Raw genomic sequence first — 17,268 nt, forward strand, 5'->3', positions numbered from 1 at the left:
GCACAGATCAGATACCATTCTCAATGTAACGTTTTAAATCCATGATTCCAGGTGATACGTGTTTGTCGTCTTGCAGTTAAACTCTAACAAGTATCTCTAAGTAAGTCCCATATGTGAATTATTTCTTGGATTCAGTCCTGAAAAATATGATGGTTCTCACTAAAATGAGTCTTTTCTGCAAGATGACTCTGTCCTTACCAAGATAGACTTCAGTATAAGACTGAATAACTTGGCCGGTCGATGGTGGCGCACGCCTTTAATCCCAGCACTCGGGAGGCAGAGGCAGGCGGATCTCTGTGAGTTCGAGACCAGCCTGGTCTACAGAGCTAGTTCCGGGACAGGCTCCAAAGCCACAGAGAAACCCTGTCTCGAAAAACCAAAAAAAGAAAAAGAAAAAAAGAAAAAAGACTGAATAACTTAAAAGCACAGTGTGCAGTGCCTTAGGAGATGACTCCGTGGATAAGAGCTCTCTGTGAGGTCATCAGGACCTGGATTTGATGCCTCAGCATCCACATGAGAAGGTGTGTATAGTTAGTCCCCAGTGCACGTAGCACCAGGGTTGTGGAAGACTGAGACAGGAGGGTTACTATGACTTGCTGGCTGCTAGCCAAGCTCCAGCTTCAGTGACAGACTCCATATGATATAGCAGGACAGGATGTGTGTACAGATACATGCATCCCCAGACACACACATGCAAATATATCACATGCACATACAACACACAAACACACACTCAAAGCAAGAAAATGACCCTACTCAGTTCTTTAAATAAGTAAAACTTTATCAATATAATAATTTGTATTTCCTTTCATCCCTAACCTCCCTTACTTACTGGGAATAGTGACTGCTACATATACACAGGGCACCTAATCTCTTTCTGGTGCTGCTGTAGCAGTAGGGCTCAAAGCCAGGGCTCCACATACACTAGCCAAATATGCTGACCCTTGATATATACATAACCCCCACCTGTGTGATCACTAGCTGTTAAATTTTGGTAGTGCTGCTTTCTTTCTGCAAAATATTTCAGTTTTAATTATGGTCCCTTTATGATTTCTGCTTAGTAGTGATATTTCCATGTGTTCAAATATGTGATATTCTTAGTGAGCTTCATAATTACAAAATGATTTTTAAAAGTTCTTAGTTATCAGAGTTGTTTTTGAGAGAGAAAACATAGCATAAAGCAAATACACTCGAACGTGAACAGTACAGGAAGAGGAGAGCTACAATTCTCTGAGAATCTAAGATGACAACAAAGCCAAGAGAAATGGCTTCGCCATTGAGCAGTTTTAACCCCGTCCCTGCCCTCGCCCATTCGTCCTCAGCAGTGTGCTAACCCCCCATTCGTCCTCAGCAGTGTGCTAGCCCCATCAGTCACCAGCCGCCACTGCAGGTACTGTGAAAAATGGTGCATTCCCAGACTCGAGCCAGGCACCACGGCAAGATGGAAATGCAATTATGGAGCCTCTTCTGGCAGCCAGACTGGTCTGCTCTGTACAGATTATGATTTTGAAAAGTATTACTACATACTTAAGTTTTTCCAGATATTTTCACTTAAAATGTTAAAATGCACTGATTTATATAAAGACTAAGATTTTTCTGATCCACACTAATACAGTCTATCTTTCAGAGCATAGAACCCTATTAGACATTCAAAGTCATTATATTTCATATTTTATGTGCTCACAGATTTACCTGCCCTAACTATTTCATTAACTATTCGTTAAAGTTTTCACAAAGACTTGGTGGTAATTCAGGACTTAGACACTAATGGGCAGACACTACGTTTTCCAATGTTTGTTAAGAGAGTGTTTTTGGCCGGGCATGGTGCCGCACACCTTTAATCCCAGCACTCGGGAGGCAGAGACAGGTGAATCTATGTGAGCTCGAGGCCAACCTGATCTGCAGAGCGAGTTCCAGGACAGCTTCCAAAGCTACACAGAGACACTCTGTCTTGAAAAGTCAAAACCAAGAGAGAGGGAGGGAAGGAGGGAGAGGAAGGGAGGGAGGGCGGAAAGGAGGGAAAGAGAGAGAGAGGGAGGGAGGGAGGGAGGGAGGGAGAGAGAGAGAGAGAGAGAGAGAGAGAGAGAGAGAGAGAGAGATTGAGATTGTTTGGGCAGCCTCTTCCAGGTTAAAACATCAGCCAGCCTTCGGTGTTTTACAAGACCGCCTCTCATTTGTCACTAGAGTCAGGTGCCTCTGTGCCTTAGAGTTGCTACTTTCTTTTACAAAGTCATTGTTACTCCCCCACTAACCTCAAACCAGTACATCCCACTGGATCCTTTCTTCCTTTCTGTGGATAGCTCATGTCTGTGTTATCCTGACCAATCAGTGTGGTGGAGACAGAGAAGGGTTTCACGTTGGACCATTCCAGCATGCACAAAGACCTCTGCAAGGGTTAAGCCTCTTGAAATGGCTTAGTGATGAGCACGACCCTCTAAGCATCCTAACATTGCTGGAAGTGTAGGGAAGATTACTATTGGGTCTCCACTGGATAATAGAGCTAGTGTGGTTCTGCTTAAACTTCTAATCTAAACCCAGACACTGGCAGAGCATTGGCTGCTGCTTGTACACATCACCCCATAACTACAAAACCAGCAAACAGGAAAAAAAAAACGCGAAGTTTTAAAGCTGTACCTAACATTTTAAAATTTTTCATTGTCCATAAGATGACCCATGCTCCAGTTAGGGTTCTCAATTGCCAAAAATATACCAGAGGAAAAAATTCAGTGTCTGTAACTAAAGATAGTAAAAGAGGAATGTTGTGTAAAGTATTGTGTATGTTATAGGACAGGACCTGCGGGCAGTGTGGGGAAAGGAGAGTGGAGACGAGGTGCTGAGGAAGAGAGCCAGGAAACCCACCCAGGTCCTTCCAGGTCCTTCCAGATCCTTCCTCTATGCTTCGCTGCCACCATTGTCCCCTTGCACTGAAAACATATGCGAATATGCTTTGTATGATTCTCCCACCAAGAACCACACAGTGGAAAGCTCTCTCAATTGAAAAGAAAGTTTGGCGCTAGACAAGTTAGGTATATCTACACTTTGTCTACATAGCTCAGGATTTACTTTCAGTGTGAGCTTTGAGAGCTCTGTAAATTGTGGGAGTTTAGCTTTAGAATGAAACTGTGCTGCAAAATGTGTTAGGAACAGTTAGGGGGATCTCAGCTGTTCAATTTTCTGCTCTAATTTGGTAGCATTTGACTTTGTTCCTGAAAGGTATGATCATTTAAGGAAGTCCGCCCCATGGGTCTTAACATTTAGTCTGTATATTAATCAAAGTTGTCTGCAGGTACCTAAGAATTGGGATAATTTTCTTAGTGACTAGATGGAAAATAGACAAAGACCTTATATACCAGAAATGAAATTGTGGAATGCATGATTTTAAGTCCAAAGAAGACTTTTTTTCTAATAATAAGTGTCAACTTGATATTATTTGCTCAATAAGGAGAGAAATTGATAAATGATTGATTGGTAAGAAAGATAAATAGATAGTAGGTGATGGATATGTGATAGTTAGATGATTGATAGGTAATGGATAAGTAGCACATGACTGATAAATGGTAGATGATTGACAGAAAGTAGATGCGTAGATCTATAGATGACAGACAATATACAGATAGGTAATATGTAGATTGACTGATAGGTAAATAGATACTACAGCATAATAAGAATCACACTTCTCAAGATGTGATTGAGAATCACATCAGAGATGAGCAATCAAAAGCCTGAATAGAATTTTTACAAATTGGTTGACTATAAGATGTTTTTGTGTCTCTGATTTGCTCGCGACATTGCGAAACCCTGAAACCCTACTAGGTCTCCTTCAATGTACATCACTGGGTGTGGCCGGCTTTCAGCCTGGTTCTCCATGGAGGCCAGAGAGGCTGCAGGGAGATGATCTGAGCAGATAACCTCAGAGATAATCAGAAACCCCTGGCTGCTCCTGATCAGATCAGAGTAGCAGGGCTGGGAGCAAGACTGAGTGAGAGCCAGGAAGCGAAAGTGCTCCCTCCAGCAGCCCACAGACAGACAGACAGACACTGTGTTTTTGTGTTTGCCCATTGTGCTTTTTGGTGAGGTTTTTAAAAATGGAGGGTGTTCTTTTTTCCTGCAAGGCATTTCTGTGGATTTGGTATTTCTCTCTGAAAGTTAATTTATTACTGGCTGCCCAGTATTAGTTTTCAGGCTGTGAGTACTGGCTTTGATTCTAAACCAAGCTTGGGGGGGTGGGAATTTGAATAGTGGGGAGACCCACTCTGAAGGAGGTTTGCTCTTTCTTGGGAGGACCCCGCTATCCATCTTACATAAGCGGGACCACTTTATCCATACACTTGTTACACGTCCACAGCCTCTGCTCCGTGGACACTCTCCTGCTGTATGGGGTTCATTTTACAAACAGAAATGGAGGGAGGTCAGCTACTTGAAGATCACAGGCAAGTTATTGGTGAAAGCTTGGGTTCTAGAACTGCCAGGCAGCCCCTCCCCCATTCCCAGGCCTTGAGCTGGGTGCTCCTACACAGAGGGGCAGAATGTAAGACCTTGCTTATTGGGGTTAAGAAGAAGCATTTAAACTGCTTGAAAATCTCAGTACCACGTGAAATAAACGTAGATGCCTCTTGATATTGCTCTTATGCATATTCACATGTAAGTTGTGTGTTTGTATGTGTGCACACACGCGCACACAAACATACAATTTCCTCTGCCCTGCATTGCTTACAAAATCCTGCATTGGAACATATGAACTAATATTCTAGTCCTGAAATGTGGGCTTTTGTAGATAGAAGAACAATGCAAGGAAGACAGAAGAACATTGAGGCTGTGGACATTTAGAAACACGATCAGCACCATTAGCGACTTGGGCAGTAGTGTAGGATCTACAGCGGATTGCTTGTGCATCATAGCATGGCACAGGTTCCGATGTTCTCTGAGATATTTATGGGGGCAGTGATGTCATCTGGAGGCAAGCCAGTCACACAAAAGGTATGCTTTCACTAAATCTGTTTCAGGCAGCCACAGCTGAGGATATGACAGGGCCTTGCGTGGTGAGAAAGTCAGATAAGTGTTTGCCAAAGTGTATTTCACTCCACACCGGTCTTCAGGAATACTCCTATATTAAACATTTTTATGAGCAAATAAATTTTGAAGACTGCCTACTATAGACTCCTCTTGGCAGTTAATATGCACTTGAGTACATTAACCACTCCTGAAGGTTAGTGGCTACAGCCAAAGGAGCCAGTTCTCTTGAACTTGAATATAATTTCTGATGTTTGACCACAGAATTTTTTTCTGACAAAATATTTCTGATGCTTTGTGTAACTGGTAGGCCACTGCCCACACACTGAGAAAGGCTGAATTACACTCTACCCTGAACCTCAGACAGTCACTAACCAGGCCAGGGACTAGCTTGGTACCTTAGAGTCATCGCTTGTAGGTGTCCGGGAACCATTTCCTATTGGTTGATAAAAGAATGAGCCAAGGAATTTGGGCTCTTACCTTAAAGCCTCCTGATGAGACTAGTTCCTCAAACTTCACAGACATCATTTCCTCATGTGTCGATCCACAAGCAGACCTCTTTGTTTCTAGGTTTTGGAAGCTAAGTTATGGAAAATGATTCGCATTTAAGTCGTCTGTTACAGTGCTTAAATGCTTTCGGATGCTCCATCTAGGATGGACTGAAACTTTATGAGCACCCATGCAATTCTTCAAGTTAAACTGAGACTTTACTGTGCAGTCCAACATTATCTTCTGTAGATAGTGTGTCTGGTTTCTTGGGCACTGGGTTAGCCTTTTCTGTCGTCCACCTGGCTCCATCGCCACAGCCTCTTTCAGCACTGAAGTAGCACTTCCTTACATCCTGGCCGTGCAGAGAGCGCCAGCAAAGCTGCTGATAAGGACTTGAGTGGGCCGTACTGACGCTCTGCAGAGGACCCGCTGAAAGAGAAAGTCCATAGCTGAGCATGATGTAATATTAGCAACTGTGAAACAGCAAGATCTGGGCAGTGGCTCAGAAGTCTTAGACACGGTGGCTCCTGGGTCACAAATCAAAGTACCCAGTGAAGCATTTAGTAAACGAGGCTAATTCATCGACAGAATAAAGACCTTACAGTCTGAAAACATGGCAATGAACAGATGGGCAAGAAAATGGTTTTAGCTCAGAGCATGAGCTATTGATCTAGTGTGGAACAAACTCTGCCGTGATAATCAAAGATGCTGAAAGATAGAGAGTGTGATAGTTGAGAATATGGATTTGGGGGTGGGAACACGGCTCAACCAATAGAGTGCTCACTGTGCAAGCGTGGGGACCTAACTTGGATTGGCATCACCTATATAAAAGAAAAAATCTGACACAGAGGCAGGAGTTGGGGAGGCTGCGGCAGAAGGATCCCCAGCTGGCCAATCTAGTGGAGTCAGAGTTCCTGGTTCAGTGGGAGACCATCTCGAAAGACAGTGTGGAGAGCAATGGAGAAAGACATGCAGCATTGATTTCTAGTCTCCTTATACATGCACATATATGAACACGTGCACACAAAATCTTGAAAAAGAAGAAGGGATTTGATGCGAGATACAATTACTTATTCACAATCTGCATCACTTAGGCACCAACTGTGTTACTTTGGGCAGTTTTGCTTAGCCCGTGTAAGTCTACTGTGACCATCAGAAAAAGAGTTACTTGTATCACCAAATAGGGCTGGTCACAGATGAAGCAGTGGTGCACGCATGCTCTACACAGACTTCATGGTGGGCACACACAAGTGTGTGCTTTGTCCTCCGTTCATGTGTCGCTGTTTTCCCCTACCCACATGACAATAAAAAGGGAATTGCTGTACAACTGCTAGGGTCTTTGGACTTTGCATTTGGTCTTTGGCATTTGGATGCAGACCAGCAGGTAAGTCCTGAATGTTGCCATGTTTCATTGCGCTCTGAATCTGTATGTCCTCAGGCACACAGACCCTTCTAGAGCCATTCCCCCAGCACCAAGTGCTGTTCTAATTTCAATTTCTCTGTGGTGTTGGGAGATAACCACAGGAGCATATATAGCTAGAACATTCCGGGATGATGTAAATAAGTGTGTTTTCTAGTTTGGTAGCCACTAACCACTGTGTGGCCTCTGAACACTTGACATGCGGCGAGTGTGACTGAGGAACTGAATGTTTGTTTTATGTCACCCATATTTTAAGCTGCAATTGAGGAAACCACACGTGGCTACTGGCTGCCGCTCGTAGCCACGCACTGTGCGTGCTGGTAAACCGCAGTGCAGTGAGACTTTGAAGCATTGCCCCTTGATTCTCTAAAATGATCAATTTTGTGTCACAAAGTCTCTCCTTGAAAAAAAAAATCATATTTATTTATTTATTTTGGTTTTTCAAGACAGGGTTTCTCTGTAGCTTTGGAGCCCGTCCTGAGCTCTTGTAGACCAGACTGGTCTCAAACTCACAGAGATCCACCTGCCTCTGCCTCCCAAGTGCTGGGATTAAGTGTGTGCCACCACTGCCTGGCTGAAAAAAAATCATCTTTTTTTTAAACAGCGCAGAAAGTTCTTTTCTTTGGTGACCTTTAGTTCTTTTACCCAAAACTACACAAGGGCTGTGGCAGATTCGAGCTTTACATGCTGTTAAAGACGTGATGTTTAGTAGACTCTGTTGGTGCCAATCTAAGAACTATGTAAGCAAAAACTACAATAAATTAATGAATTAAACAGAATAAATGAATAAATAAATTTATTGTGATAAACTTTATTATGATAAATTATTGCTCTCTGAAAAGCAAAGATTATATTTTATTTGTTTAGAACAAAATTGTATATCTACCAATAAGGCAAGAGTTAGTTTTCATTTTTTTCTCCTTAGTTGCTTTGTCTGTTTTTGAAAAACTCTGTGTTTCCAGAAGGTGCTGTTTCTTCTTTGTATTTCAATGTACCCTTTATCTCAATTTAATTTTAATTCTTAATTATATATAATAATCTTAAATCAGCCAATGCTGTGTGTGTGTGTGTGTGTGTGTGTGTATGCATGTATGGTGTGTAACTCCATGTGTGACTTAAAGTGTGTATGGACATGGAACCAGACATCAACATTTTTATCTTTTAAAAATTGTATTTTGTTTCGATTAAGATATAATTTTATCACTTCCTCCCTTCTCTTTCCTCCTTCCAACTCTTCCAATGTCTTCTATTCCACTCTCTCAAATCAATGACCTTTTTCCTTTGATTGCTAATCTAACACTAACATATACATGAATATATAAAAACTCCCTGCTGAGTCCATTTTTGTTGCTTGTGTGTATGATATCAGAGCTGACCAATTTTTTTACTGGTCATTTATGTCATTAAATAACCATTTATGGGGCTTATTCTTGGGAGAGACTAATTTCCTTCATTGTTGCCTGTAGTTCTTCTTTAACTAGGGGTGGATTTCTGACACCAACACCTTAGCATGTCTAATGATGTTGTACTTATTCCTGTCTTGTGTAGGTAGCCATATCATTGCAATATCGTTTATGGGTGGCTTCACTCTCATTTCTAGAAGACAAAATCTCACAGTAGTCTTCTTGGTGCTCTGGCTCTTATGCTCCTAGTCCACACACACCACCTTCTGCAATACTGCCTAGGCTGTAGATGCCAGAGTTGTATTATAACTGTATCTGTCAGGGCTGGGATTGGCCTTTGCATTATGACCAATACTGACTTTCTGCTATCAAGAGAAGCTTCTTTGATGAGAGTTGACAACAGCAGTTATCTGTGCCTCTAATGGTAAGTATTTAGAATGTGGTTAGGAAATATGCTGGTTTCCTAAAGTGGCCGTAGTAGGTTGTCTGCCAGGATTCATGACTTCACTAGCACTGCATGGTTGGCTAAGTTTCTAGTACCAGGCATGGCTTCCTTCATGCTGAAGGGGCTTTCAGTCCAATTAGATAACTGTTGGTTACCACCACGATGTGAGTGCCACTACTGCTATGTTGGTAATTCTGGGGACTCATAGATGTCACAGCAGGATAAGACTGTGATTGCTCTCCTCCCTTGGCATCCTGCATTATACTATCTTGTCCTGTGAGAGCTAGCTCTCAAGGAGGGTGCTATCAGATCAGAAGCCCTGTGTCTGAGTTGTACAGTGTCATCAGCAGTAGGGACTTACTTTCTGCCTCTGAGAGACAACCAGGGATAACAGCAGTAGTTTATATTGTTTTGAGGATCACTTGGACCACCCTAACTAACAACTTAAAGAAAGCATCTGTGACCTGGTACTGGAGTTCTTATTAGATAATCTTTGGCTCTTGTGGGGAATATTGTCATCCCAGGTTGCATAATTTCATTGGAAGATTGTGTGTGTGTGTGTCTGCATGCGTGTGTGTAAACATACTTACAGGTATTGTGTATAATTGTAGGCACATATAAAATAATGTGATTCCTTTAGGCTTTATCAAGCATCCTCATCGTTGTTTTTTCTTCTTCCCGTCCCCCTACCTGATTTCACCATTTTTGCCCTTCATAGTCCCCGCCTGTTTTATTTTTGAAGACATCATCTCTCACTGATTGAACCTGGTGCTCACTGATTGGCTATACTGGCAGGCTAACAAGCTCCAGGTTCCTATTGTTTGTGCCCCTGCCTTCACTTGGGTTACAGATCTACAGGTGGTTTTTACGTTGAGTGCTGGGGACCAGATGCTCAGGTCCTTGTACTGATACATCAGGTTCCTTACCCGCTGAGCCATCTCCCTAGTCCCTCATCGAACTTTTATTACCTTCAGATACTTTTATTGACTAATTTTGTTATTTGATAATTTCATAAATATATAATGTTTTTACGATTATTCTCCCCTTTCCAGCCTTTCTTATCACTCTCATCTCATCTCTCTTTTATGCCTCTCAAAATGAACCCCTCTGCTACAAGGCTTTTGGTTTGGTCTTGTGACCCATTTATTTTAACCAGAGCCATCTGTGTAACATTGGTTTGAAACTACCTGAGAGTGATGGGGGAGGGGGGTCATGAAAGCAATTATATGCACTGCTCCTCACTAAAACTTTAGTTCAGCAGTAAGGGTTAGGGTTTCCTGAGTCCCTCTCCAACCCACGCCTTAATGTTACTGGCACCACCTGTACGGACCCTGTGCAGGCATCTGTAGCTCTGTGTCTTTGCTGGAAGATGTTGTTTCATAGATTTTGCTTTGTTTTCTAACTCTGGCATTCTTTCTGCCGTGCCCCCTATTGGGCAGTGCTCCATGAGCCTTAGTGAGGACGGAATAGATTGCTTTGTTAGGATAGAACATTCACCCATCACTTATACTGAGGACCTTGTACAGCCATGAATCTCTGCTCATCACTGTTCACTAGCAAGGGAAGTGTGTCTGAATACACCTGAAAGTGGCATTTGTCTGGGGGTAAGCATACATGTTTAAGGACAGCCTGGTGCTTTGTCAAGCTAGATAAACAGCAGTATTCACTCCCCGCTTAGTGCCTATGACTCCCTTGCCATGGGGTTTTGTCCAAGTCTCTAGTTCAAGGTCTGTCTTTCCTTCTGTGGAGTGGGTCCCAAATCCAATCAGAAAGCAAATGGTTAACCTCATAACCATAGCACACCTTAGGATATAGCTTACTTATTTAGTCGATTGACCTAATAAGATCATAATATTCACAGAAAAGTAAGACCATTGGTACCACGTCTCCCTAACTGGCCTGCATAGCATTCTCTGGCGCCATGAAAGCTAGCTGGACAAGAGGAAGTTTCCAGTTCAGTCCTAGTCATTTTCTCCATATCACACATCCAATATCTATAGTGTCTTCAGTACTAGGTCTTCTCATCTAACTCTGGTGGTACCCCCCCCCAAAAAAAATAGCACGAGCGTGTATTGTTTTAAAGTCCCTGGGCCTTCTTCATCAGCAGCTCAGAGGTATCTCACCTTTGGCATTGGGGTTCAATAATACACACCCTCTGAGAACAGCTTTTTCTGGCTATACAAGGAGGTTCCCGTCAAATTCCTTTTTAAAGAATATAAATGATTTTCTAAAATATGGTTATGAGATACTAGGCATCTATAAGGCTCTTTCATATCCACTTTGTTTTGGTTCATCTTTCCCCTCCTCTCCTCTGTCATGATGTATGCTTACAGTTCAGTATCCTAGCCATCTTGCATCATATGCTATATACAGTGCTTGGGTCCACTCATCTAAGAATAACTCTCATATGCAGATTTGGGGCCTCAGACTCAATTTAGCCTATGATGTCATTTATCTGCATGCGTTGTCCTGAAAATGCAGATTTGTAGTGACAGGGCTTGGAGAGCAGTTGTCTAGGACTGGGCTGGTAATAGACATAAGGAATGTTGGAAAAGTAGCAAAAATGTTCCCGAACTGAATTTCAATAAATGTGCCCCAATCTTCTCATTGTGTGTTTCAGACAGATGGATTCATGACTTGTAAGATATACCTAAATTAAGTTGTTTGTGGGAAATGAAATGCAAGGAGTTGCCAGATATTTTTTATGAGCATGCTAATTGTCCTGATGTTTAAAAGCATGAAATGAAGAGCTAGGGAGATGGTTCAGCAATTAAAGATGCTTGCAACCACAAGTTGAAAGCCCACTGGCCTGAGTTTGATCTCTGGAGCATAAGATAAAGTGGAGAGCAGACAGCTGACTCCACCAAGTTTTCCCCTCACATCCACGTGTGAGCCATGGCACACACGCCTCCCCCCTCACACATCATGCAATTGAACACAAGCAATGAAGAAAAAAAGATAATGAGTTTAAAAACAAAATCAATAAACGAAATGGTCTAAAACAAGTTCTCAGCCACTCACGTTTCACTTAGATATTAGAAAATAAAAAAACAATATTTGTGCTCCTAGGCTAATTTAAAAAAGTAAAATTATTGGTCATAACCCAATGAGGAAGTTATTAGTTTCTCATCCATTGGCTCCAACATACCAAGTTGATGAAACATTCCTATGCTTGCTCCCACCCTGACCCCTCATGCTTAGTGGTGTGGACAATAATATTTTGTTAATGGTGAAACTTTCATAAAGAGAATACATGATCAACAAGCAATTGACTAAGGCATGTATCAGATTCTTGCTCATAGCCAAGGTCCAAGTTGAATTTAGGGACAGAATACTTTAATTTGACCTAGAATTTAAATTCCTCTTAAGTATGCACTTTTGTTCTTGTGTTTGACAGTTGCTGCATGCCTAGCTAAGGATGCAAATTTAAACTTTAAAGCTATTTAAGTGAGAAAGAAAAGTGTTATTGCAATAAGTAAGCTCCTGTGGATTTGATGCAGGGGAAAGTGTAAGCCATAGGAGGAAGGCATAGGCAGTCTGTTGTTGGAAGGGCTCCCAAGGTTGCCTGCATCTGTTCCGCCAGAAAGATCATTGGCAAAGATACACAGCTGCTTGTGTCCACTGAGAATGTGCCAAGAGGCCAGCCTTTTCAGTAGGTGCTGTGGGGAGATGAAGGAATGAGTCTCCTGGCCAGTTGGTTTGCTTGAGGATGGGTTAGAGGAAGGCCCCACAGGCCTTTTCCCTGGGGATCAGAAAACCTAAAGTATTTGAAGATAAGAATTTAGCATGCACCTTACGGAGTCATAATCTTAACATCTTTTGGTAATAGAGTTTTCCTATATTTTCAGAACTTGATATAATTGAAAACTGCAAACCCAATATTTAAAATGGCAAAATATGGGTTTTATGAAGATTTTAAAAAGTTATGACCTGGAAAATACTTATTCCTAAGTTTGCTATATCTTTCCATATACATAAAAGACTTTTCTTCAAGAATTCAGCTTGCAGCCAGTACATCTGCTGTTCTTATGAGGAAATTAAAATAAGCTATTTTTGTGGAAGTTAAGCTGAGAACGTTAAGCCAGCTTGTGCCAAAATACCCATTCAAGATTTTGTTTCATTACATTGAATTTACTTATCTTTATGTTAGCTCTCTAAGTACACTGAACTTTTAAAATACCCATTTATTTTGTACAAGGAAGCCTCCTTTTTCATTAAACACGGTTTTATGTGGTTTTAAGTTTTGTTTGACCATGCACAACCTTTATATGCTGTAACACATCCTACATGCCATTGTGAATGTCAGATTGTTATCTAAGTTTGGCATTCACATTCGCAGGTTTGTATAAGACTCAATACCACTAGTCTTTGCAGTGAAAGCCTGGGAGACGTCTTTCATTCCCAAAGGGTGGTCAACGATGAGCTACAGTCTTTCTGGAGAGAAACCTTTCTTGTATGTGTTCTGACTTTCAGGGCTACTGGGAACCATTATACCAATCGGTCATTAGGAAACTAACTTTTCTTTCATTTCTTACGTCTTGCAAATCCACAGCAGTAACACTCAATGGCTTTCTTATTGGTGGTTCAGTTCTGCCTACAAGAATGTTTACTAGTTCCCCCAGATTATTTATTGAAGTCAATTTTCAGCATGAGGAAAGTAGACTAGAAATACCCAGAGCCAGCTTTGAGTTGCCTATAGTCTGATTCAGCCTTCAAGCTTTGAAATGCATGTGGATCCCTTGAAAATTTTGTTAAATAAACTGAGTCTGAGTCAGTGGGTCTAAGGGCGGGATCGAAAGTGATACCAGGATAGGTGGACCCCAGATATTGACCTTACACTTTGAGGTGTAAGAGTCCTGACTTCATAGGAAGGTCATAGGAAGGTCATATGAGTGACTGTATATCATGCACCCGTCACACATTTACCCAGACTTTGGCCACCATCTATAGCAGCAGAGGATAATGGTTATCTAATACAGAACAAAGAGAACACAACACTGCCTAGCCTGTAGAGAATTCTTGACATTTCTAAGCTAACCATAAAGATACAGACTGATACAGAGGTAGACATCAGCTTATGAGACCTAACTATTTATGCATTGTTTAGACTGCCCAAATATGTTTTTGATATGCAAAACACATTTTCGTCAGGTCACTTTGGCTTTCTAAACTCTTGACCACTTAGTCTGAAAGGAGAATACTTAGTGGGTAAGGAGGATTAATCCTTAATGAAAATGCCTTCGGAGCCCAGGTGGGACTTTTGAATGCACACTAAGTTTGGGATTAAAGTAGGAGGGTCCTAAGAGGACAGATGCTTTATCCTATCTTGCAATGTGACACATTGAACTTAGCACAGCTAGAACGTCCACGTTTTTCAAGAAAAACCTGAAATACAAGTTTCTTGTGAAATTTCCCGTTTTTACAATGTTTACTACCAATTGAAATTCTTTAAAATCATCCAAGCCAAGAAAGCACATCTGGGTGCCATGAGCCATCGGCTGGCAATGCCCAGTGCATAATCCACTGTGGTCTCTGAATATACATCTCACGACTGGAAGTTATAAATTTTCAAAATGAAACTCACTGCTCTTCTGTCCTTGGACGGCTCAGAAGGAAGTTTCTGGTTTCTGCCTCTGGTAAACGGGGTCTTTAATGCTGCCTTTCCTTCTCCTCTCTCATTCCAGATTACAGGACAGGCCCATGTTTCACACAAGTCAATAACCAGATGTGCCAGGGGCAGCTGACAGGCATCGTCTGCACGAAGACACTGTGCTGTGCCACCATTGGACGAGCCTGGGGTCATCCCTGTGAGATGTGTCCAGCCCAGCCTCAACCCTGTCGCCGGGGCTTTATCCCCAATATCCGCACGGGAGCATGTCAGGGTGAGTCTGTTATGTTTACCATGCCAAGTGCCACCTCTTTGACTGGAGTCAGCAAACCTGAAACTGTTTATGGGAACCTTGAAAACAGTACCCACTGCTGTAAACGAAGACTGCTTCTTCGTTTCCCAGTTGCCCTGACCTGAATAATCACACAGAAACTATATTAATTACAACACTGTTTGATCAATGGCTCAGGCATATTTCTAGCTAGCTCTTGCACCTTAAATTAACCCATTTCTATTTGTCTTTGTATTGCCATGTTTCTGTGGTACTATGTCATTTTCTACATGTCTTGTTTCCTCTCTAGCAGATTTGCCTCTCTCTCTCTTCTTTGTCAGTTACATGGCATCTGCCTGACTCTACCTTCTTTCTCCCTGAATTCCGTTTAGTTTTTCTGCCTACCTATATTCTGCCCTGCCACAGGCCAAAGCAGGTTCTTTATTAACCAATAGTAATAAAACATTCATACCATACAGAGGGGAAATCCCACATCATGTTGCCATGTGGATCTGCTCAGAAGTATGACAGATGTAGTTTATATTTTAGTCACCTAGTGGAAAGTTTCAGTTCTTAACATTATGGAGAAGAATAAGATGATAAATAATGAAACTTTTAAAAAAACTAACTCCTAAAATATGTAATGCAATGAGAGGGCAAACTGCTCTATGTCCGTATTCTGACGGCACAATTCTTTCCACACCCATAGTGCACTACATATACACTTTATTGTCTGAGAGAACTGATTTCTTCTCTCTCCTGATCATCCATGATGCCTTTCTCTCCAGGTAATCTCCAGGGCCTCCCATGCCTCATAAGTGGCACTGTACATATATCAAGGGCAGATCTGAGGCCTGAAGCTCCATGGCCACAGAGTCCAACCCAAGTACCTAGACTGTGTAATGTGATTTCTAATTGGTCTTAATAATAAAAACCTGGAGTCTGATATTCAAGGATGATCTTTATCTTTAGTCACCTAGTGGAAAGTTTCAGTTCTTAACATTAATGGGGAAGAATAAGATGACAAATAAAGAAACTTTTAAAAAACTAATTCCTAAAATATGTAATGCATATTACATGATGAAAGATCAGAGAAGCAGAGCAGCCAGCCACTAGTTCTTACCTATACAAAATTCTCAGATCGAATGGGGTATACTGTCTCTACAAGTCCTCAGACTGAATGCCTTCTCTGCTAAACCTCAGACTGAATCCTGAGCTCCTGGCTCCTCCCACATTATATTTCTCTCTCCCCCCAGCCATATCACTTCCTGTCTCCACTTCCCTAGTGCTGGGATTAATGGTGTGAGCAACCACGACTTGAATTTGTTTCACTTTTAGATTTACTCAGTCTTTTGTAGCCCAGGGTAGCATTGAACTCACAGAGATTGTCTGCCTCTGTCTCCAGAGTGCTGGGATTAAAGGTGTTCACTACCACTGTTTTGCCTCTATGGCTAAGCAGTGTGGCTAGCTCCATACTCTGATCTTCAGGCAAGCTTTATTTGCTAAAGCTCAAACAAAATGTCACCACAGGAATGGTGCCACTCATTTTTAGCCAATAGAAACCTTGACATTCACTGACTACTTCTCTGATGCCATATGTACTAAATCCATTTTTAGAAAGTGGAAATAATCTTTCTAGTAAATCATTTAGATGTAAGGGAGTTTAGATGACTTTTGTATTATTGACAGAAATGATGTTGTTTCAGTTTGAGACACAGACATTAGATGAACTATTATAAGTAAATCATGATCAGGGTTAGAGCTAAAGGTTTCTGACTGAATTCAGCAAGTATGTGAGATGTGATGATGGCATCAGTCCCATTAAATAAATGTCATAGTTTAGGAAGCAGACCAGTGTGTCTCCATGCCAAATTACAACTGAGGATGCACATATAACCTTAGTTCACTGAACAATAAACCGTGAGCAATTTGATAAATTTAAAAAAAAAATAAACAGTAGCCTCAAAAGATTTTTGCCAGTTTTGTAGTTTTATTAGAAGGATATCTAAATAGTATCCCTAAGTTGAAAAATCCAAATTCTATAAGACTCCCTAAACCAAGAACATTTTGTGCACTGACATGATACCATGAATGGCAAAGTTCCACTGTGACCTCATATGGTAAGTTGATATTAAAATGCACAGAACCAGGGCCTGTCTAAATGGCTCAGCAGTTAAAAGTATTTGCTACTCTTACAGAAGAACCAAATTTGGTTCCCTAAATTTACATTAGGAGGCTCATTATTGCCTCTAATTTGCTCTCCAGGGATCTGTAACATGAGGGCCTGCTTGTTGGGGTTTCTGTCCTGCCCAGTTCCCACAGTCATTAGGTCCCAAAGAATCACACAGAAGGTCTACATAAGTTATAAAACTTATTGGCCCATTAGTTCAGACTTCATAGTAGCTCTTATAACTTACATTAGCCCATTATTCTATTATATGTTAGCCACATGGCTCAGTACTTTTTTCACTAAGGCAGGTCACATCCTGCTTCTTCAGTGTCTGGACAGGACTACAGAAAGAGCTTTCTTCTTCCCAGAATTCTCCTCTTCTCATTGCCCCCCCTCTACTTCCTGTCTGGTTGTCCTGCCTATATTTCCTGCCTGGCTATTGGCCAATCAGT

General features: G+C 41.6%; 1 protein-coding gene across 2 annotated transcripts in view; it reads left to right on the forward strand.

Annotated features, from left to right (window-relative positions):
• LOC121443619 (fibrillin-2) overlaps positions 1 to 17,268 on the forward strand; it is a 196,653-nt gene that overhangs the window by 38,815 nt on the left and 140,570 nt on the right. For both annotated transcript variants that reach the window (XM_041645440.1, XM_041645441.1), the window contains exon 6: positions 14,452 to 14,649. In XM_041645440.1, the coding sequence (XP_041501374.1) occupies positions 14,452 to 14,649 (198 nt within the window). The remainder of the gene's footprint in view (positions 1 to 14,451; positions 14,650 to 17,268) is intronic.

The sequence above is a fragment of the Microtus oregoni genome, unplaced genomic scaffold (genome assembly GCF_018167655.1).
Source record: "Microtus oregoni isolate MIOR12 unplaced genomic scaffold, Mior012 000110F_ref0000174, whole genome shotgun sequence".
NCBI lineage: Eukaryota > Metazoa > Chordata > Mammalia > Rodentia > Cricetidae > Microtus > Microtus oregoni.